This window comes from Mobula birostris, chromosome 9 (genome assembly GCF_030028105.1).
Source record: "Mobula birostris isolate sMobBir1 chromosome 9, sMobBir1.hap1, whole genome shotgun sequence".
Lineage (NCBI taxonomy): Eukaryota > Metazoa > Chordata > Chondrichthyes > Myliobatiformes > Myliobatidae > Mobula > Mobula birostris.
Window position 1 is genome coordinate 19,157,114 of NC_092378.1, and position 22,929 is coordinate 19,180,042.

A 22,929-nucleotide genomic window follows, 5' to 3' on the forward strand; every position below is an offset into this window, starting at 1 on the left:
AATGGTTGGTCCGCACAATCGTAAAAAGAATTAGAAGGAATTCGTCAGTCATGCCATAGGGTTTCGGCCCAAAACATCGACTGTACTTTTTTCCACAGATGCTGCCTGGCCTGCTGAGTTCCTCCAGCATTTTGTGTGTGTTGTTTTAAAAATAGTATTGCCTTTTGTTTCCAAATATATATCACTGTTTAAAAAGCTTTAGATTAATTGTTTGTTTTTGTTTTGCATGTATACTATTTTGAAGGGCCAACTTCACAAAACAAATTTGTTTGTCTAGCATTTGATCACAGATTCCCTTAAATTTTTTCCTTAATTGTTTAACTCAATTATAATAGATTATTTTTTTCTCTAGCCCTTTCATGAATTGAGTATTTGTATTTGATTATATAAAACATAATTATGAAATCTGTTCTCTTGTATAGGGCATGTTCTTGGAAGAGGAGGAGGCCCAGCCTTTAAAAGCTTGTTCCAAAAGGTCAGAACTTGAAGCAATGCAACCTTTTGATTTTAGTGAAACTTCTGCATTTCAAGAACAAAAGACTTCATGCAAAATAAATAGAAGAGGTATCTTAGATTCAAGTTTTATGTTGTGTTTTTTTATTTGGGATGATTACCAATTTCCCAATTATTTATTTTTTGTTGTGCTAATAAAATCTTCGTGGTGGACAAGCTGTAGGGTCAATGGCACAGTTATAATGCATTGCAGTTTTAGGTCAGTGAGTGCAAAAACAGCAGGTAGCTCACCATAATATTCTGTAAGCATGGTTGGAAGTATATTTTCGTGAATAATGTTAGGAAGATTCTAATGCAAGTTTAAAAGTTCCAAACTGGAGGATTTGCGACACTTCAATACAGTATTGATGCTGCATATATGGTTTTGAACATAATTTATACCTAGTGGCTTTTCCATTTCCAACATTTACGTTAGCTCTTTACTGGGATACTTAGCAAAATTGTAGTAAGATTTATAGCCTAGCTAATTGGTAGCAGAGTTTGAGGCTATCAATAGTTGTCAGGCAGGAAATTTGGCTTTCAGTAATGTACCAGAGGGAGTTATGCAAATTAGTACAGCATGCATGTGTGAACCCTGAACATGAAGAATATCAAAATATTGAATACCACTTCTGCAGTGCTAGACAATTTAGTATAATAATATGTGAATTTCTTTGTGTACTTAATGTAGCTGCCTCATCAAGGACTATTCCATCATTAAGAAGTCAGAAGTTAGTCTATTTGAATAACAAGTCCTTGTAAAATGTCGATATCCCAGGTTAATCTCGTAACTTATTTATAAGTTGCATTTATGTTTGTGGCAAGGGCAGCCTCTATCAGAGCCCCCACATCTCTAACATCCAATAACATTACTTTTACAAAATTGCCCATTATCAGCACATTTCATGTCAAAAGCTTTTAGAACCCAATATGATATTTCAATATCTTTGAAAGAACAACTCCAAGAGAGTGATACTGCATTATTTCATAAGATGTTTCTGAGCGCAAAACTTTAGCACACACTTGTCTTGTTCTAAAGTTGGACTCATTAAGAAAATCCATCCTTGAATACTCTGCTGTTAACCACCAAGTGAATACTTTACATAGTTCCATCAAATTGAAGTCTAGAAAATCGAAAGGAATAGTTTTTTGATTGTCATTTGTTGAATCCAGATAAAATATCATGTGATTTAGAAAACAAAAAATACTTTCATAATGGAGGCCAGCATTTTCATCTAATCGAAAATCATTATTCAATAAAATATCTTAATTCTTTACCATGTAGACCTACTGTTAGAGCTGGGTTTGGAAGAGTCGGAGGTGGAAGCAGACACAGAATCTCTTCAGGATTCTGAGGTATGTTTAGTAAATGTTGTGACTATTACTTAATACAAAGTATCACGTTTAGCTCATCAGAATGGTTGTTTGTAATATTGTGTTATAAATTAAAATGGGTCATTAAGTCATAAAATCATAAAACAGAAATATGTCATTTGACATACAGGATCTGCTCCATCTTTTTGCAGTCACAACAGGACAACAGTAGATGCCATTTCATTGGCTCTTCACTCGACCCTGGAACAATATGCATACATCAGGATTTTCTTCATTGTCTACGGTTCTGCATTTGACACTATGGACCCCTCAGAACTAATTAAAAAAGCTCCAAGACCTTGGCCTTAATACCTCCCTGTACAACCGTATCCTCATTCTCTTCACTTGCAGACCCCAGTAGATTCAGATTGGCAGCACATTTCCTTTACAATCACCATCAGCACAGGTACACCACAAGACTGTGTACTTAGCCCCCTGCTCTTCTCACTTTATACTTTTGACTATGAGGCTAAGTTTGCTGAAGGCACTACTGTTGTTGGCTGAATCAAAGGTGATGACGAATCAACATATTGGACGGATAGTGGAAATCTGGCTGAATGGTGCCACAACAACATCCTCTGTCTTGACATCAGCAAGATCAAGAAGCTGATAATTGACACAAATAGGAAACTGAAGGTTCATCAGCCTGTTCTCATGGATCAGAGGTGGAAGTGGTCAGTAACTTTAAATTCCTCAGCATTATCATTTCAGACAATTTATCCTGGGTCCAGTACATAAGGGCCAATACAAAAAAGGTATGACATCGCCTCTACATCAAAGTTTGGAAAGATAACATGCTGAATCTAAAACTTTGATAAACTTCTATAGATGCACAATGAAGTGTATACTGACTGGTTGCATCACAGCCTGGTATGGAAACACCAGTGCCCTCGAACAGAAAAGCCTACAAAAGTAGTGGATTCAGCCCAGTTTATCCCACTACTGAGCACATCTACAAGGAGTGCCATCGAAAGCAGGAAAGCAACATCCATGATTAATGACACTCACCATCCAAGCTATGCTCTATTCTCTCTGCTGCCATCAGGAAGGAGGTACAGGAGCCTTAGATCCCACACTATCACATTCAGGAACAATTATTACTCCTCAACCATCAGGTTCCTGAATCAGAGTGGATAAGTTCACTCAACCCATCACTGAACTAATTCCACAACCTATGGGCTCACTTTCAAGGACGACAACTTGTGTTCTCAATACTTATTTATTATTACTATTATTATAGCGATTTTTTTTGTGTTTGCTCAATTTGTCTTTTATGCATTGGTTGTTTGCCTCTGTTCATTGCTTCTATTGGTTGCTTTGTATTTATTGTGAATATCTGCAAGACAAGGAATCTCAGGATAGTATATGGTAACATGTATGTGGTTTGATAATAAATTGACTGACTTTGACTTTGAGTCTGTTGCCAATTGTCATGCATTCATTTACACTAATGCCATTTTATTGTCTCCATATTCCCATCAGTTCCCTTCTGATTCTACCACTTATGTTAGCATCATGAGCAATTTACAATAGTCAATGAATCTACTAACCTGCACAAATTTAGCACATGGATTTAAACTCAAGCACACTAAGGAAATCCTCAAAGTCATGGGGAGAATATGCAAACTCCATACAGATAAAACTGGAGGTCCGGAACAACCTTGTGTTTTTGGAACTGTGTGGCAGTAGCGTTACTATCTGTGCTGGCCTTTAAAGCTTGGCATGATAATAAGTTTTAATGAGTCGCCTTAAAATATCTGAAATATTTTGCTGAGAAACTGAAGAAAAACCGTTATAGAAGTTTACATTTATAGTTGATCTTCAAAGTCAAAATCATTCCATGATAAACATCTTGATAAAAAGGTGAAATCTATATAACCAAAAGCTCGAGAAATCAATCACAAAGAAGATTTTAAAGGAACACGTGATAAATGCTATAGAACTGATTTCTTTTAATTTCCAGTAATTTTTATCCCCCTCTCTCCCTTCTCTCTTTTCTCTTCCCATTTCTGGCTCTTAACCCTTTCCTCACTGGCCCAACAAGTCCCTGTAGTGCCCCTCCTGTTTCCTTTTCTCTCATGGTCCACTCTCCTCTATTTGATTCCATCATCAGCCCTTTACCTTTCCCGCCTATCACCTTGTAGCATCTCACTTCTACCCCCTCTCCCAGTCACCCACCTTCCCCCTCACCTGGTTTCTCCTACCACCTACTAGCTTGTACTCTTTCCTCTATCCCCACCTCCCATCTTGTTTTTTTGCTGCCTTCCCCCCTTCCTTCCCGATCCTAGTGAAGGATCTCAGTCTGACACATCGATTGCTTATTCTCCATAGATGCTGTTTGACCTGTTGAGCTCAAGCATTTTGAGTGTACGTTTTGTTTTCCATCCTGTGTGGATAATCTCATCTTTATCTACATTGACAATTGGCTGCCAAAAATTCATGGGAGAATAGGGCTATTGCAGGTTGATTCAAGGAAAAATGTTAAGCATAGGCTGATGAAAGAAAAGGAAGGATTCAGAGTGAGATAGAGAGTATACATAATTGAAAGGAAGAAACAAAATGGAGTTAGACAAGATGGAAGAAAAGCCTTGCCCAGAAAGGGCAGAAGTGACAAAATTAATAGTTGCACATTCTGGAGCCTAAGTTAAAATGAATCTAGTCAATCATGTTGAAAATCAATTAGTGAACTATGGCAAAATGCTAAATTATTCATTGATGTCAAGTTAAAGAGATAAAGCAAATTGTTTATTTTTGTTAGAGTAAGTAAGAAAGGTTCAAAGGATCTGTCAAAGGATCTGCCAATCCATTCTAAAGAGGATTGTAAGAAAAGGCAGGCTACATTTTAAATTAATTGTGTTCTTAATGATTCTAATCATCTAAAGAAATATTCCAAATCACTGACAGCTTTGACAGGTGGCAAAGCTAATGATACAGTTGTTAGAAGACTTCTGCCCAACCCATGCCATCTTGTTACATTATTTATGCGATGCTGCCACCTATGGACTTGACACTAGGCTTGAGGTTTGGTTGCGCAGGTGATGAGTGTAAGAAACCAGGCCACAGTGAGAAAGAAATGCAGGTCACTGTACACTGCTCACCAACTAGTATATTTTGGAAGTTGTTTAACATTATAATACTGCTAAAAAAATTAATGCAGTTCCATTCTCTGGTTCTTTATAAGGTTTACAAAGCACACCATTGTAAAACTTATTTGAAACAGTATTCAGTGGGCTTGCTCTGTTTTCAAGCCATTTATATTGCAGTCTCTCTGAGGAAATTTGCAAATATGGGACTAGTTGATTTGTTCAATTATCCCTTTCTCATTGGAGGAAGACAAGTTTTTCATCATAGAACCGCAGTTCAAAATCTGTTTGCTGCCATGTCACTGTGGTGACATGATCAATTGAAATAATTTCAATTATATAATGTTTTGCTAAAATATTATAGATGAGAAATTATATCAAGCCCTTTCTTTCTAATTTTAGTCCATCTCAGAAGGCTCAGGGGACGAATCTATTGCTTCATCTGGTATCCTAGGCCAAAGGAATATTAAGATAAACCAGAATGAAGGTAATTTTATTTGTTTTTTTTCTTTAAAATATTAACTCTATCAACTTTACTCAAAATTGAATAGAATTTTTAAAATATGATGCTAAAATTCATAGTTTAAAGGACACTAATTTGGAGCATGTGGTTTAGGATATCAGAGAATTAGTCATGGATTATGATCAAACTGACTCAAAGAGTTTTGGTAGATGCTGGAAATCTTGAGTAACACACACAAAATTCTGCAGGAACTCAGCAGGTCTAGCAACATCTATGGAGGAAATGAATAATCAATGTTTCGGGCCAAAACCCTCATCAAGGCTGGAAAGAAAGAGGGCAAAAGCCACAATAAAAAGCTGGGAGAGGAATGAGCACAAGATAGTAGGTAGTAGTTAAGTTCAGGTGAGGGGGGAAGATGGGTGGGGAAGGGGATGAAAAGAAATGGTGTGAGAAATTAGAAGGTGTTAGGTGAAAGGTGCAAAGGACTGAAGAAGAATTTTGATCGGAGAGAATGGTTAGACCATGGAATAAAGGGAAGGAAGTAGGGAACCAGAGGGAGGTGATGGACAGGTCTTGATGATTTCTTTGTTTGGCATAAATGAGATGAACAGAAACAGTTGATAAAATTTGAGCTAATGAAGTTTCATCTACATAAATATGTCAATGTATTCTCGTGTTTGTGTTGTCCTCACCTACCACCCCACCAGCCTTCATGTCCAGTACATACTTCTCCATAACTTCCACCATCTCCAACGGGATCCCACCACCAAACACACCTTTCCCTCCCCCTACTTTTTGCTTTCCCCATGGATCACTTCCTATGCGACACTCTTGTCCACTCGTCCCTCCCCACTGATCTCCCTCCTGGTGCTTATCCTTGCAAGTGGAACAAGTGCTACACCTGCGCCTATACCTACTCCCTCACTAGCATTCAGGGCCCCAAACAGTCCCTTCAGGTGAGGCAACACTTCACCTGCGAGTCTGTTGGAGTCATCTACTGTATCTGGTGCTCCCATTGTGGCCTCCTGTTTATCGGTGAGACCTGACGTAGATTGGACGATCGCTTCACCAAGCACCTTTTCTCCATCCACCAGAGAAAGCGGGATCTCCTGGTAGCCAGCCATTTCAATTCTACTTCCATTCCCATTCCACATGTCAGTCTGTGACCTTTTTACTGCCAAGATGAGGCCATACTCAGGATGGAGGACCAATACCTTATATTCAGCCTGGGTAGCCTCCAACCTGATGGCAGGAACATCGATCCATTTCCCCATTTCTGTTTCCCTCCCTTACCATGTCTCCTTATCTGCCCATCCCCTCCCTCTGATGCTCCTCCCACTTCCCTTTCTTCCAGGTCTTCTACCTTTCCTATAAGATCCTCCCTTCTCCCTTTATCTCTTTGACCAATCAACTCCCCAGCTCTTTATTTCACCTTCCACCTCACCTGTTATCTTGTACTTTTTCTTCCTCTCCACCCACCCCCACCCCACCTTCTTACTGTGACTTCTCTAGGATTAAACTAGAGTTTTTGTGGTTCATTTTGGCATTATGTAATTTCCAAACTGAAATACAGCAGCAACTTGTTTTTGAATTGAATAGGAAGTTACTTTAATTTTCAGCAAATCAGCCAAGCCTTCAGACCATAATGATTTGAAAACACAAGCAGTCTTTAACAAGGAGGTTTGCATTGGACAATACTTCATTTGGTAACTGGAGAATTGAATTCCAGTTTTTCCCTAATTTGGTTTTCATGTGGCATAGAATTAAATCTGGCAACTGATTTGATTTTTAACAGAGACGTACAGTATATACGTTGGGGGGGGTTGGGCGCGGGGTGTGTGTGGACACGCACGTGTACAATAAAAATATACAATATAAAAGTGCAAGCCTTATTTATTCATTTGTACACATTACTTTCCAAATCCTCGAATAGAACACGAGGTACTGCAGATGCTGGAAATCTAGAGCAATACACACAATGTGCTAGAGGTCAGCAGGTCAGGCAGCATCCATAGATGGGAATAAACATTGATGTTTTGGGCTGAGACCCTTCATCAGGTCTGGAAAGGAATGGGGCAGTAGTCAAAGTAGGAAGGTGGGGTAGAGGAGGAAGTATTAGGTGGCAGGTGTTAAGTGAAACAGGGAGAGGGGAAGGGGATGAAGTAAAGAGCTGCAAAGTTGATGGGTGAAAGAGATAAAGGACTGGAGAAGGGGGAATCTAGTAGAAGAAGACAGAAGACCCTGGAAGAACAGGAAGGGGGAGGAGCACCAGAGGGAGGTGATGGGCAGGTAAGACGAAAAGTTGTGAGAGGAAAACAAGAATGAGGAATGATGAAGGAGAGGAGGGGTGTAATTAATGGAAGTTCGAGAAATCAGTGTTTACGCCATCAGGTTGGAGGCTACCCAGACAAAATATAAGATGTTGCTCCTTCACCCCAAGTGTGATCTTATCGTGATATTAGAGGAGGCTATGGACTAACATGTTGGAATAGGAATGGGAAGTGGAATTGAAATGCGTGGCCACAGGGAAATTCCACTTTTTGTGGCAGGCAGAGTTAAGGTGCTCTAACGAAGCAGTCTTCCACTTTACGCCAGGTCTCACCGATAGACAGGAGGCCACACTGGGAGCACCGGATAGAGTAGATGACCACAATAGGCTCGCAAGAGAAGTGTTGCCTCACCTGAAAGGACTGTTTAGGGCCCTGATGGTGGTGAGGGTCAAGGTGTAGGGGCAGGTGTGGCAATTGATCCACTTACAAGTATAAGTGCCAGGAGGGTGATTAGTGGGGAGGGACGAGTGGTCAAGGGAATTGCATAGAGAGCGATCCGTGCGGAAAGTGGGGAGGGGAAAAGATGTGTTTGGTGGTGGGATCCTATTGGAGATGGCAGAGGTTACGGAGAATTATGTGCTGGATGCAGAGGCTTGTGGGATGGTAGATGAGGACAAAGGAATCCTATCCCTGGTTTGGCAGCGGGAGGATAGGGAAAGGGCAAATGTGCATGAAATGGATGAGATGTGGATGAGGGCAGCATTGATGGTGTAGGAAGAGAAGCTTCTTTCTTTGAAGAAGATTCTTCTTGTCCTCACCAACCATCTGATAAGCCTCCACATCAGCAACACCTTGTATTCCATCTGGGTAGCTTCCAACCTGATGCCACGGATATCAATTTCACAAACTTCCAGTAATTACTTCCCTCCTCATCATTCCCTTTCCTGTTTCCCTCTCACACCTTCCCTTCTTACATACGCATCAGCACGTCCGAGTGTTGCTTCCCCTTCCCTTTCTTCGATGGTCTTCTATCCTCTCCTATGAGATTCCCCCTTCTCCTGTCCTTTATGTCTTCCACCAACCAACTCCCCAGCTCTTTACTTCACCTTCTTCCCTTCTCCTGGTTTCACCTATCACCTGCCACCTTGTACTCCTTCCTCCACTCCCCCACCAACTTACTCTGACTTCTTCTGCCTTTTCCAGTCCTAATGAAGGGTCTCAGCCTGAAGCATTGACTGTTTATTCTCATCCATAGATGCTGTCTGACCTGCTGAGCTCCCCCAGCACACTGTGTATGCTGAACATAAATTCTGATTGAATATGTTTCAGTGGTTGTAATTTGACAATAAAATTTGTTTTTTTTTAGATGCAGTAGATGACTCAGACTGGGACTCTGAAAGTAGTTCTGTCAAAACGCCAAAAATGAACCGCCAAACTGGTATGTTTATTCCATCACAACCATTTTTTACTCCACTCCAAACAGTATTTATTCTTAAGCTCAAACCTGTATATTATTTATTATCGATTTTTGTATGGTTAATTTTTCATCACAATTACTCAGTCACAGAACATTGTGTATTACTGAACTAAGGAAATCTTGAATAGATTCTAGGTTTGTATATTTATCAAACAATAGAATTTTTAAATTGTTTAGACACTATGCATTGATGTCTGAAGCAGTATTAGAACTGTACTTGCAACACACACAAAAATGTTGGAGGAACTCAGCAGGCCTGGCAGCCGACATTTCAGGCCTAAATCCTTCATCAGGACTTCATTCAAAACTGTACTTGGAGTGCATGGAACTACAGAACGGAATAAAATAACTAAAGTATCGTTTTCGTAACATAATTGAGTATAAAATGCTTGGCAGTAATGGCTGAACGATAATATGGCTTGTCCTGGAAGCTGTCTCATTGACTCTCTGCACCTCATCTCAAGCATCTGCAGTCTGTGGTAGGAATAAATAGGCAAAGATTTTAAAAGTGCACTGTTTTATTATTGATGGAACAATCTTTAAATATGTTTGCAGCTTCCCGAGGGGAGGCGTCTCCAACTGAGGATGGAGGTAATGAAAATAGAAAGAATTATGAAGGGAAAGCTGAGGTGAGCTACTAATGTATATGTGTTGAATTCAAGCAAATTTGATTGTGTATTTTAAAACTAAAGTCTTTAAAAAAACACACACCACAAAACACTGATTTTGTTTGATCGCAAACAACAGGAATTCTGCAGGTGCTGGAAATTCTGATTTTGTTTGATATTCATTTTCGTGTATGGGCTTTGCCAGCAAGGCCATTGTTTATTTTGTATCGCTAATGCCCTCTAAAAAGGCGACTCAGGGACTCCCAAGTCCTCTTGCATCTCTAATTTTCTCCTCACTTAAAAAATAGTCAATGCCTTTATTCCTCCAACCAAAGTGCATGACACTTCCCTACACTATATTCAATCTGCCACTTTTTTGCCAATTTTCCCAATTTGACTAGGTCTCCCTGCTTCTTCAAGACTCCCTGCCCCTCCACCTGCCTTCGTAGTTTCCGTAAACTTGGCCACAAAGCCACCGATTCCATCATTCATATCATTGACGTATAACGTGAAAAGAATCAGTCCCAATATGGACCCTGAGGGACACCACTAGTCACTGGCAGCCAACCAGAAAAGGCCCCCTTTATTCCCAATCTTTGCCTCCTGCCAATCAGCAATCCTCCATCTTTCCTGTAATACCATGGACTGTTATCTTGTAAAGCAGCCTCTTGTTAAGCATGTTTGCACCTTGTCAGAGGCCTTTTGATAATTTAAACACCCACTGTCCTTTGTCTATCTTACCTGTTATTTCCACAGATATGATTCAGAATCAGGTATATTATCATCGGTATATGACGTGAAATTTGTTAACTTAGCAGCAGCAGTTCAATTGAATACATAATCTAGCAGAGAGAAAAAAAATGAAAATAATAAATAAACAAGTAAATTAATTACAGTATACATAAATTGAATAGATTAAAAAAATGTGCAAAACCAGAAATACTGTAAATGTAAAAAAAAGTGAGGTAGTGTCCAAAGATTCAATGTCCAGTTAGGAATCGGATGGCAGAGGGGAAGAAGCTGTTCCTGAATCGCTGAGTGTGTGCCTTCGGGCTTCTGTGCCTCCTACCTCTTGGTAACAGTGAGAAAAAGGCACGTCAGATAAGATTTCCCCTTAAGGAAACCACGCTGACTTTGGCCTATTTTATCATGTGCCTCCAAGTAGCCAAAATCTAATCCTTCATAATAGACTCTAACATCCTCCCAAACACTGCACTGAAGGCTACCTGGCCTATAGCTTCCTTTCTTCTGCCTCTCTCCCTTCCTAAACCCACGGGGTTCACAGGGAGAACTTATAAACTCCCTACAGACCGTGCTGAAGCTGAACTCAGGAACGCCCCGAGTTGTAATTGCATTGCATTGCACTAACTGCTATGCTATCATGGCACCCTTCCTTCCTTAAGTGAGGAGATCAAAAGTGTTTGCTGTATATCAGCTATGGCCACACTAAAATCCAGGACAGTTTCAGCAAAACCTACCTACTTTTGTACTCTATCTTCCTCACTATTAATTCATGTGTATTTTTCATTTTTTTGTGTTTTGTACATTTTGAATCCTATTTGTGCACATTACATGCTACTTATGTTTATAGCTGCGGCCATCGAGCATTTTAATTACTGTTTCATAAAATAAATGTTAATTCCTTTTTTTGTTTAATCCTTCATTTTGGGATAAATAGCAGAATGCATGGAAGCATTCTGACATGCATTTTTATTAGATTTTAACTGCCTTTTGGTTATGTATATACTGTAGAAGTGCTCTCAACCTGGCAGGCTTCAATTATAATACAATTAAAAGATTTTAATGCACTCAACAGAGGTGATGTAGAAAAACCTGCAGGCTGAAGACTGAAGAAAGTAAGAAGTTTTTTTTTAAATGAGTACTTTGTTGATGAGTTATCTTTGTCAATTTCAATGGCAGTAACAATATGGATCTGATACTTGCGATCACAATTGCACTTTTATTGATGTTTTAATGGTTGATATTAGGCTCCTGAATATGATTCTGATAATCATTAAACTTTATTTTATATTTTCAGGTTATAGTAGCAAAAGAAAATATGCAGCAACTTAACGTAATGCATACCAAACAGTTGCTGCCCGACTTTGTGACAGGTATGCAAAAGGTCACACCAGCAGAACCCATTCTAAATAAAGGCAAAACAGGAAGTCCTCTTTCAGAATGGTAAGCTAATTTCTGTATATGCTTTGATTGCGTTAGTAGCTGTATCAGGAGGTTTTGTTGCATAAAAAAGGATAAAGCTAATTGTTTAACTTGGGAGCTTTAAACATACCTAAGAAATTTTTCTCTATGGATTCTGTTTAATGTATGTATTATTGTAGAGTTTTAAAAAAATATATCATGGATTCACCAGGAAGACAGATTTGCATGAAATGCATATTTTATTTATATAGTAAATTTGCACTACATTAATATAATACGATTTACGACAAAGATGGTGCTTAATGTTGCATGTTAAAATGATCTTACAAATTGGAAATTTATATTGTGATGTTGAAGTTAACTCTGTATATTTGCATGCAATTTTAAAGTTTCCTAATTTATGCCATTGTCCAGTTTAGATGTAGATTTTGGACTGAAAGGATGAATGTTTCAGATTTTTAATTGGTATAATGTGGAAGTAGTTTCATGGGTTTGATGAGTGAGACAGAAGACACTGATTATGGATAAGCATATCAATAATTTATTTAAATGGTAGGTGTTACTCTTATACCCCGGAGGTGCCTGGAACCGGAAATTAATGGTTGGCTTGTGTGCCCTGGCAATAGGAAAGAGTGGTGGCAACTTTTAAGTAGGCTAATCAATCACTGACACGGTGGAAGCAGCTTTCAACTGACAAATAAGCCAACTCCCACATGGCAGATTTCTGGATGCTTTTTTAAATATTAAATAATTAGATTGAGATCACTTGTGGAGGAAATATTACTGCTTATAAATGAGGAAAAATACTGAATTCTAAAAAAAGAAAGGGAAAAACTATACATTCTAGAACAATACCAAACAAATTAATGTTTATACTTTTATATTTGTTCTTGGCAAAATAAGTTTGATATTGCTAGAGATTTTTTCCAAACACAATTGTCACCTTCAAGTTCTCTCAGATCACTTTTATCTATATTTAGAAGAAAGTTCATACACAAGGCCAGAATGTGTCCCAAACCCATACATTTTACTAGTCACCTCTATTATTTGACGTATTTCTGCTAAGTATATTCCTGAAAATGATCAGGCAACAGTCGTAATTTTGTATCTAGCTCGGTGAATATATCATCATGTGCATTAAGGTTATTCTAATAACTTTCCGAGCAGCTAGAAAATATTTTCAATGTAGAATTTCTTTAGTATGTGTCAGTTTTTATTTCTCAATTATTATCAGATATGTATGCTTCCTATTGAGTTATTTTTAATTGTTTTCTCTGCTTTATTTGGTTACTCCGAATTCTGTCTTCTACGCTGTTAAAATATATCCTTCATGAATTTCTGAAGGGTAAAGAGGTGGAAGGAATATTTTCTGCAAGATTATGCTGCCATAACACTTAGCTGTATTTCTTAGTAATATAATAGTCATTAATACAAGATTTCAAATGTATAGTTATCACTTCTTGGAAATGTCCTAATGTCTGCTCTCAGTTCTTTGCACCACCTACTAATGTGGCTGGATCCAGACTTCCAGGCTTCATCTTACAGTCCCCACCTGGAATGTTTTAATGTTTATCGAGCATCCTTCACTTCGTGCACTTTCTTCAGATTATATATGATCGTTTCAGAGAACTGAAATACTGCATATTTATAGTAAATGAAATATTTCTATTTGTGCGTAATGTCCATGATTAGCAGAAATCAATTTTTAATTGGGAAATAGAAATTTTATACTATAAATGAAGAATTCATTTAATAAACTTCAGAGTTTGCATAGTTATTAATAACTTGAATTTTTGTTTTGGATCAAACTGCAGTTATAGCACTTTATTGTTTCAAATGTAACTCTTCAAATGAAGACTAATGTTCATATACATGGTGCAGCACCCCTCAAAATTCAGACTGCTGGGACAATGTTAAATTATTCTCAATGTGTTGAAAATATAAATTGCAAACTGTGCTTCCTGTTCTGTCCCTGTTAATCCAAGAACATCTACAGGGCACGTCACTTGAGTATGTTTGTGAGATGAATATTTTCATTTAAAGGAACAACTTGGGCTCAAATGAGGAGGAATATAAAAATCAACATAATCAAGAGAGGCCAATCAAACAAGATCATTTATCTTTCATGAATGTGTTATCTGCCTTTGAAGATAGTTCTGCAAGTGGGATATTGCGAGATGAAGAGAAGTAAGTACTTAATTATTTATATTTTAAACATAAATACTCAAAATTGAACATTCATTGCTGGAATTTCTGTTTTGGAGAATTTTATACTTTAATAGAAGATTTCAAATGTATACTTATCACTTCTTCGAAATGTCCTAATGTCTGCTCTCAGTCCTTGGCACCACCTACTAATGTGGCTGGATCCAGACTTCCAATCTTCATCTTACAGTCCCCACCTGGAATATTTTAATGTTTATCGAGCATCCTTCACTTCATGCACTTTCTGCAGATTATATATGACTGTTTCAGAGAACTGAAATATTGCATATTTATAGTAAATGAAACATTTCTATTTGTGCGTAATGTCCATGACTAGCAGAAATCAATTTTTAATTGGGAAATAGAAATTTTATACTATAAATGAAGAATCCATTTAATGAACTTCAGAGTTTGCATAGTTATTAATAACTTGAGTTTTTGTTTTGGATCAAACTGCAGTTATAGCACTTTATTGTTTCAAAAGTAACTCTTCAAATAAAGACTAATGTTCATATACATGGTGCACCACCCCACAAAATTCAGACTGCTGGGACAATGTTAAAGTATTCTCAATGTGTTGAAAATATAAATTGTAAACTGTGCTTCCTGTTCTGTCCCTGTTAATCCAAGAACATCTACAGGGCACGTCACTTGAGTATGTTTGTGAGATAAATATTTTCATTTAAAGGAATAACTTGGGCTCAAATGAGGAGGAATATGAAAATCAACATAATCAAGAGAGGCCAATCAAACAAGATCATTTATCTAGTGAGATATCCCGAAATGAAGAGAAGTAAGTACTTAATTATTTATATTTTAAACATAAATACTCAAAATTGAGCATTCATTGTTGGAATTTCTGTTTTGGAGAGTTTTATACTTTAATAGAAGATTTCAAATATATACTTATCACTTTGTTGAAATGTCCTAATTTCTGCTGTCAGTTCTTTGCACCACCTATTAATGTGGCTGCATCCAGACTTCCAGGCTTCATCTTACAGTCCCCACCTGGAATATTTTAATATTTGTCAAGCATCCTTCACTTCATGCACTTCCTGTAGATTATATATGATTGTTTCAGAGAACTGAAATATTGCATATTTATAGTAAATGAAATATTGCTATTTGTGCGTAATGTCCATGATTAGTAGAAATCAATTTTTAATTGAGAAATAGAAATTTTATACTATAAATGAAGAATCCATTTAATAAGCTTCAGAGTTTGCATAGTTATTAATAACTTGAATTTTTGTTTTGGATCAAACTGCAGTTAAAGCACTTTATTGTTTCAAATGTAACTCTTCAGATGAAGACATATACATGGTGCACCACCCCATAAGATTCAGACTGCTGGGACAATGATAAATTATTCTCAATGTGTTGAAAATATATATTGCAAGCTGTGCTTCCTGTTCTGTCCCTGTTAATCCAAGAACATCTACAGGGCACGTCACTTGAATATGTTTGTGAGATAAATATTTTCATTTAAAGGAATAACTTCGGCTCAAATGAGGAGGAATATGAAAATCAACATAATCAAGAGAGGCCAATCAAACAAGATCATTTATCTGTATTGAATAACTTATCTGCCTTTGAAGATAGTTCTGCAAGTGAGATATCCCAAGATGAAGAGAAGTAAGTACTTAATTATTTATATTTTAAACATAAATACTCAAAATTGAACATTCATTGCTGGAATTTCTGTTTTGGAGAATTTTATTACTTTATGTTTATTACAACGTTTGTACAAAAATGAATGATGGCGAACATGAGAAAATCTGCAGATGGTAGAAATCCGAGCAACACACACAAAATGCTGTAGGATCTCAGCAGGCCGGGTAGCATCTATCAAAAAAAGTAAAGTCGACCTTTCGGGCCGAAACCCTTCTGCAGGACTGGAGAAAAAAAGCTGAGGAGTAGATTTGAAAGGTGGGGGAGGGCAAAAAGATACACCAGGCGATAGGTGAAACTTGGAAAGGGAGGGATCTCTTACGGCTACCTGGACTATGCCTCGTCCAACCCTACTACTTGTAAAAACGTCATCCATTTCTCTTAATTCCTCTATCTCTGCTGCATCTGCTCTCAGGATGAGGCTTTTCATTGTAGAACGAAGGAGATGTCCTCCTTTTTCAAAGAAAGGGGCTCCCCTTCTTCCACCATCAATGCCGCCCTCAACCACAGCTCTTCCATTTCATGCACTTATGCTTTTTGCTTCATCCCTCCCCCTCCAAGTTTCACCTATCATTGGTGTTTCTCTCTCCCTTCCCCTCCCCATTTTTCAAATCTACTCCCCAGCTTTTTATCTCCAGTCCAGATGGATTTTTTGAAAACTTATCGTTTAAGATTGGGTCAACACTAATACAGTTGTATGTATATGAGCAATGAGTGTGAGTGGCTTGCTGTTGGCTGTAAGCTCCGATCATAGTCATATACATTAAAGACAGACACTTAAGACTGATAAGTTTGTATGTTCAGCTCATTTTTGATATTTATTGATATGCCAAATAATATTTTGAATTGATGAAACAGTCTGATTCTTGGAATAAATAATTATTGATTAAAACCCATAACTAAACTTTCATTATATTAAATGAAAGAAAAATGATTTAAGTTTACCATTCAATGCTCTTCCTTAAGTGCCTGCATTTTTAGCTCTAATTCATTAGCTGCATCCATTTGGTCTTTTTGAGCACTCATTATTTCTGTTTAATGTGGCCTAACTTTGTCTCCAGTGCTTCTCTGGGACTCTTTCTCTCTGATCAAATACTTGACATACTCAATTATATGGTTAAACATTTAAACAAGATTTTCATTATGTCCTTGAGCAATTCTCTAATACAGGTGTGTTCTGTTGTATTAATGTATTGTAGTAATGTATATGATTTGTTACTTGATAGAACTAGAGTTGCGTTATAGAGTTATTAATCCAGCTGTATATTATTTCAATGCCATAGGTTAAACTTGTAAAGAAGTTGCACATTTCAAGTAATGAAAATGTATAAAGCTTCTCATGATTGGCATTTCTGAAAGAAATTAATTTCGCTCATTTTTTTGAAATTGAATGAATCTCACGGAGGAGCCAAAGTTTAATAATTTTAGAATATGGGGTTTTGATTCAATATTCTGTATCTGGTATTATTTTTTCTTTTGTTTTATAATATGTATTCTCTTGGACTCAGTATTCTTCTATATAGAAATCAATAAAAATATTGGAAAAAGAAAGAAAGAATATGGGGTTTCACATTCAAGTCTTTAGAAAGAAATTTTTAAACTCATAATCTCCTGATTCAGGGGAGACTGCCGCCATCTGGATGTTCCTGATGCATTTTGGAATAAACTGGCTTGAAAGTAGCAAAATGTTTTCTATCACTGCCAATATAATATTCATTATTTTTGTTCCTATTTTTCAGAGCTCGCAAAGCCTCTTCAAATGAAATGGTAATTTTTTTAAAAATTGAAGTATATACTTAGTTTAAAGTTGAGGAAACTTAATTCTAATTGCTTTTGAAACAACTAATTCTTATGTATTTAGACTGCAGCCAGCAAACTGAAAATAGTATTTCTCATTGGGGGCGGGGGCTGATTTCAACAAATGAGGTGGGCGGGGGGGTGGTGCTGCAATCTATAAAATAGAATAGGCAAGTCCATTGGAAAGAGTGGACAGATAGGTGAAGAAACTTTAAAAAACTGATAGGTTTAAATGCAATTACTTTCATTCAAAAGTAGCCTCTTGGGTAGGACAAATCTGCTGCCAGCATTGCTCAGCACATGGGTTATGAGATTGGTGCAATCACAGTAAACATGACTGATGGAAGGACAGGACTACCAGCTCAGTGTTCCGAAATACAGACATTTGGATTGTACAAGGGGGAAGGGGATGTTGTAACCATAGTTCACAAAATTCCAAAATAGTCATGGTAAAAGCTAAGCAACACACACAAAATGCTGGTGGAACGCAGCAGGCCAGGCAGCATCTATAGGAAGAAGTACAGTGGACGTTCGGGTCGAGACCCTTCATCAGGACTAACGGAAAAAAGAGATAGTAAGAGATTTGAAAGGGGGAGGGGGTGGAGGAGACCCGAAATGATAGGAGAAGACAGGAGAGGGATGGATAAAGCCAAGAGCTGGGAAGTTGATTAGCAAAAGGAATACAAGGCTGGAGAAGGGGGAGTATCATAGGACGGAAGCCCTTGGAAGAAAAAGGGGGGAGGGGAGCACCAGAGGAAGATGGAGAACAGGCAAGGAGTTATTGTGAGCAGGAAAGAGGGAGAGATAGAGAAAATAAATAAATAAATAAAAATTAGGGGTGGGGTAAAAAGGGGAGGATGGTAAAAGCTAAGGTTGGTTCTAGGATTAAGTCTTAAATTGGGGTTGGGCTGATTACATTAGTATAAGGCAGGACTTGGTGAAAGTAGATTTGGAACAGCTGCTCGGATCGGGAGCAGAGGTGGGGAGGGCGTGGCAAACAACTTCCAATATATGGGAAGCATTTAAAGATAAGGCAGTTTGGGGTCAGCATAAGAGAAAGAAGCAAAGGTATAGGATCAGGGAACCTTGGTTAACAAAGACCATTAAAGGTTTTGATTTTTTTTTAAAAAAGGAAGTATACGTCAGGTAAAGACATTCAGTATTGAGTCAGTCCTTTGAGGTTGATGGAGATATATGAGGTAACTTAAGAAAGAAGTTAGTAAAGAAAAAAAAGGGTATAAGATGGCCTTGGTGGGCAGATTAAGGAGAAAACCAAAACATTTTATAAATATATTAGAAGGAAGGGAAAGGGCAGGATTCTTCAAGGCTGAAAGGGAATCAGGAGATGTAAGCAGGATTCTGAGTTAATACTTCTCATCAGTATCCACCAGGGAGAAGGATGTGCGAGATGGAGAGATAAACGGGATGTTTCAGAAAATCGGTGTACATGTATCAGGAAATGTTAGAGATAATACCACACATTAAGGCCTAGGGCCTGTTAGAATCTATCCAAGGGTAATGTAAGAAGCAAGGGATGAGATTGTTGAGACTATAACGGAGATTCTCTTCCATCTTGGCCATGGATGAGGTACCTTAAGACTGGATGATAGCTAATATAATTCCCTTATTCAAAAAACAGTGAAGATGAGCCAAAAAAAGCATAGCCTACTGAACCTTGCATCAACAGTAGAGAACAAAATTATTGGACTAAACTCGTGGAGACAGGATTCATGTTTACTTGGAAAGGCAGTGAATAATTAGAGTGATTAGTGGAGGGGAATCCTATCTCACAAATCTGCTGGAATGTTTTTGAGGGTGTATTTGAGAAAATTGCCTTCGCTGGGTAATAAGTAGGGATTGCATGTTTTTTTTTACAAAGTCCAACACAGTATGCTGGTCCAGAAGATTAGGGTACATGAGATCCAAATTATTTTGGCAAACTAGATTAAAAATTTGCTTGTTAATGGTGGTAAGGTTAATGGTCAAGAGGTGTTTTCTTAATGGAAGTCACCACAGGGATGAGTGCTTGTGGCCATTATTTGTCATATATCTCAAAACTGTTTGGATGGGAATGTATCAGTAGTTTTGTTGATGACACTGAAGTTGGTGGAGTAGTAGATAGCAAAAAAGGTTGTGAAAGGATGTACAGGAACATAGGTAAATTGGAAGTCAGGTGAAGTCACCGGTGGCAAATGAGATTTAATCCAGACAAATGTGAGGTACTCCACTTTGGAGTGTCAAATACATATACAAATCATATACAAAAAAGTTGTAGAGACCTTAGAATTGTTGATATGCAGAGGAACTTTGCTTGCATGCATAATCTGTTAAAAATGGTAATAGGTAGATAAAGAAGTAAAGGAGATATTTGTCATGCTTGCTTTCATAAGATAAGACATTGACTGTTAGAGTTGGGTTGTTGTGTTTCAGCTGTAGAAAACATTAGTTATGCTGTATTTAGTATTTGGTTGCCAGATTACAGGAAAGATCCAGTAGCATTAGAGCATATGCAGAAGAGATTTGCTATTAGATTAGGCTTGGATTTGCTATTAGATAAGGGGAGGCTTGAGTTACAAGAAAAAGAGGCTGGGTTGGGATTATTCTCACTGGCCCATCCGAGACTGAGGGGTGACCTTCTAGACATTTATAATTGACGAGCATGAATAGGTTCGGTTTTTTCCCCTCTAGGGCAAAAGAGTCTAAAATTAGAATTACAGGTTTAAGGTGAGAAGGAAGATGTTTAAAGAAGTTCGGGTTGGCATGTTTTTTCACACAGAGCATGATGGTTAAAATACCAGAAGAAGTGACAGAGACAGGCACAATTACAACATTTAATAGGCATTTGGACAGTTAGTTAGATAGGAAAGGAGTTAATGGATACGGTTAATGTACATGAATGGGTTAGCATAGATTGGCATTGTAATTGTATTGGGTTGAAGGGCCTGCTTCAGTGCCATACATTTCTGACTACTGAATCTCATACTCTCACTCCTGAAGTTGCATTTATATTTAATATTTTGTTTTCATAAAAATTCATCTATGGGAAGAAAAAGTTTGTTCAAAAACACAAAAGGCTTTGGTGAAACAACTATTTGGTGTAGTATTTTAAAATATTTTTAGACGCTGTTTTGGAGGCCCCCTGATTGTCACAGTTGTCCCTTTACTCGAAGCACTAAAATAGCTTTATACACATGTTTTTATTTTGTGGAATTGTAATTAAAACATCCAATGCCCACATCTGTGAAAGGTTGCATAATCATGCAGACTGACAATCAAGATGGCTCAAGGACTGAGGAATAATAATGTACAGGATCTGGATTTCCACTCTGGGAGTGCAAGTAAAGGGATACCCTGTGATCGCAAAGACAGCAATGGAAGGAACCCTCCTTTACCTTTTACCCTGCAGCAGTTTATCCTGCTGTATGTAGTCTCATGGCCTTCTCACTTCTTCCCACCAAACCACCGTCAAGCAAGATGCTCTGGATTGAGCACTCTCCAATTAGTAACTTCTGCTAGACAAAATTTTAATATTTTTATGGTGTTCTAGGACATCAGAATTCTGGGGTCCCTTGTCTCTCAAAATCCACCTTCAAAACTTCAGCATTAATTGAAAATTGAAACCTGGGCATTTCTTAGTGTAAAGAAATTGGTCCTCAGCAGTGGAAATTAAAAGAAACTGAAAATCCCAATGGACCTTAGTCATAAAGTAATGCAGAAATTAAACAGGCTCTTGGACGAATCTCATCTGCTGTATGCCGAGGTTGCTGCTTTCCATTTATGGAAAGCTTGGAGCTGGACTGCTATCTACTAAAGACCTCTATAAATTCTTCGCTGATGTAAGTCATCTTAGTAGCTAACAATTCTTGGAGCTGCAGCATTTTTTTAAATTATAGTGTCATCTTAAGACTTCAAGTTAAATAGGTCTGCAGTACTACCAATGGTAGGGCAATGGAAATGAGGGTGAGCACAAGAGATCACTGAAGTAAATAGAGTTCTTGGAGGCTTATACATTGGAAAGGGCCTAGAGATAGGATCAGGTAAAGCCTTGAAACCTGTTTTTGAATGAGTAGATTTGCATATTCAACAATTCTAAATACACTAATTATGTATAACTGTACAGATGAACTTAGTTGGTTGAGACACACATGGAATAATAAATGTGCCACGGAATGATAATTCAACAATGTGTATGAGTTGGTGTTCAATTGTATTCTACCTTTCTCTTGCTACTCTCAAGACACAAGTCCCTCCACGGTGGCCACATCAGAGTCATAAGTTCGTATTTCTTGAGTGCAAGACTTCTTTGGACCAGAATACCTCTCTGCGAATATTGCCCTAGGATATTTTATGTCCATCTGAACTATTATTTGAGGTCTTGGTTTAAATTCTTGTGTGATAGATGGCACCATTGTTCGATACTAAAATGTTCACTGACATGAGTGCACAAGAACTTGGGTGCATCATAAACAATTACCCAATTGGCTGTGATGTCCAAAACCACGCTGTCATGTTTAACAACTTGTATTGGGTAATCGTAATTAATAAGACCTTGTTAAAATATTAATTCCTCCATTAAGTTTTTCCATTTCTTGATTAATGAACTTTGGTCTTAAGAGTGAACTTGAAGTGATATTTTTCATCAGAACTAATTTTAGATGTAAACAATCTACAGGTAGTTTTAAGGTATTAATATGACAATGTTAGAAATAATAGTTGCTTTATTTGTCCCATCATCCATTTATTTAGGCTTGCATTAGCATAATCTCTTTAGCATTTAATCACTTAGTGGATGAATTATCGTACTATGCTTGTAAATCAGGAGATACCTAAAGCTTATGAAAGTCATTTCCCATGTCATTGAATGGATTGATTCAAGTTATAATGTATTGTCCATTGCTTTTCAGATACCACACAAATAAATTTTATTCAACTTTTCTTTTACTGTACCTCCTTCGCTCGCATCTCTAATATCTTCCAGTCCCTATGAAAGATTATGAACATGTAATGTTTTAGTCAGTTTCTCTATTCAGAGGTGTTTTAAATCTTTCATGCTTTTATCATATTTGTTCAGGAATTTTATTGTTAGTTTAGTGATTTAATTAATTTTGATTTTCCTGTTTGTAGAACAGGAAAGCAATGAATATTTCTGATGACCTGAGTAATCTCACACAGTTGTTTGATAGTAGTGAAAGCGACTCAGAATCTTCTGATCTCATGCACACGATTAAGGCGCAATCATTCCAAATTGATGTGGAGACGATAGGTAAGGATAGTAAATCAGAATGGTGTGTGTCTTCTATTTTCTGTCTTGCTTTCAAGTGGCAAT

At 37.6% G+C, this 22,929-nt stretch overlaps 1 protein-coding gene across 8 annotated transcripts in view; it reads left to right on the forward strand.

The window, feature by feature from the left end:
- Positions 1 to 22,929, forward strand: part of LOC140202567 (ankyrin repeat domain-containing protein 26-like) — a 121,744-nt gene that overhangs the window by 60,087 nt on the left and 38,728 nt on the right. For all 8 annotated transcript variants that reach the window (XM_072267567.1, XM_072267568.1, XM_072267569.1 and 5 more), the window contains 11 exons: positions 423 to 564; positions 1,778 to 1,848; positions 5,352 to 5,436; positions 9,049 to 9,120; positions 9,715 to 9,788; positions 11,806 to 11,951; positions 13,974 to 14,117; positions 14,824 to 14,928; positions 15,627 to 15,770; positions 17,546 to 17,573; positions 22,728 to 22,866. In XM_072267567.1, coding sequence (XP_072123668.1) covers positions 423 to 564; positions 1,778 to 1,848; positions 5,352 to 5,436; positions 9,049 to 9,120; positions 9,715 to 9,788; positions 11,806 to 11,951; positions 13,974 to 14,117; positions 14,824 to 14,928; positions 15,627 to 15,770; positions 17,546 to 17,573; positions 22,728 to 22,866 — 1,150 coding nt within the window. The remainder of the gene's footprint in view (positions 1 to 422; positions 565 to 1,777; positions 1,849 to 5,351; positions 5,437 to 9,048; positions 9,121 to 9,714; positions 9,789 to 11,805; positions 11,952 to 13,973; positions 14,118 to 14,823; positions 14,929 to 15,626; positions 15,771 to 17,545; positions 17,574 to 22,727; positions 22,867 to 22,929) is intronic.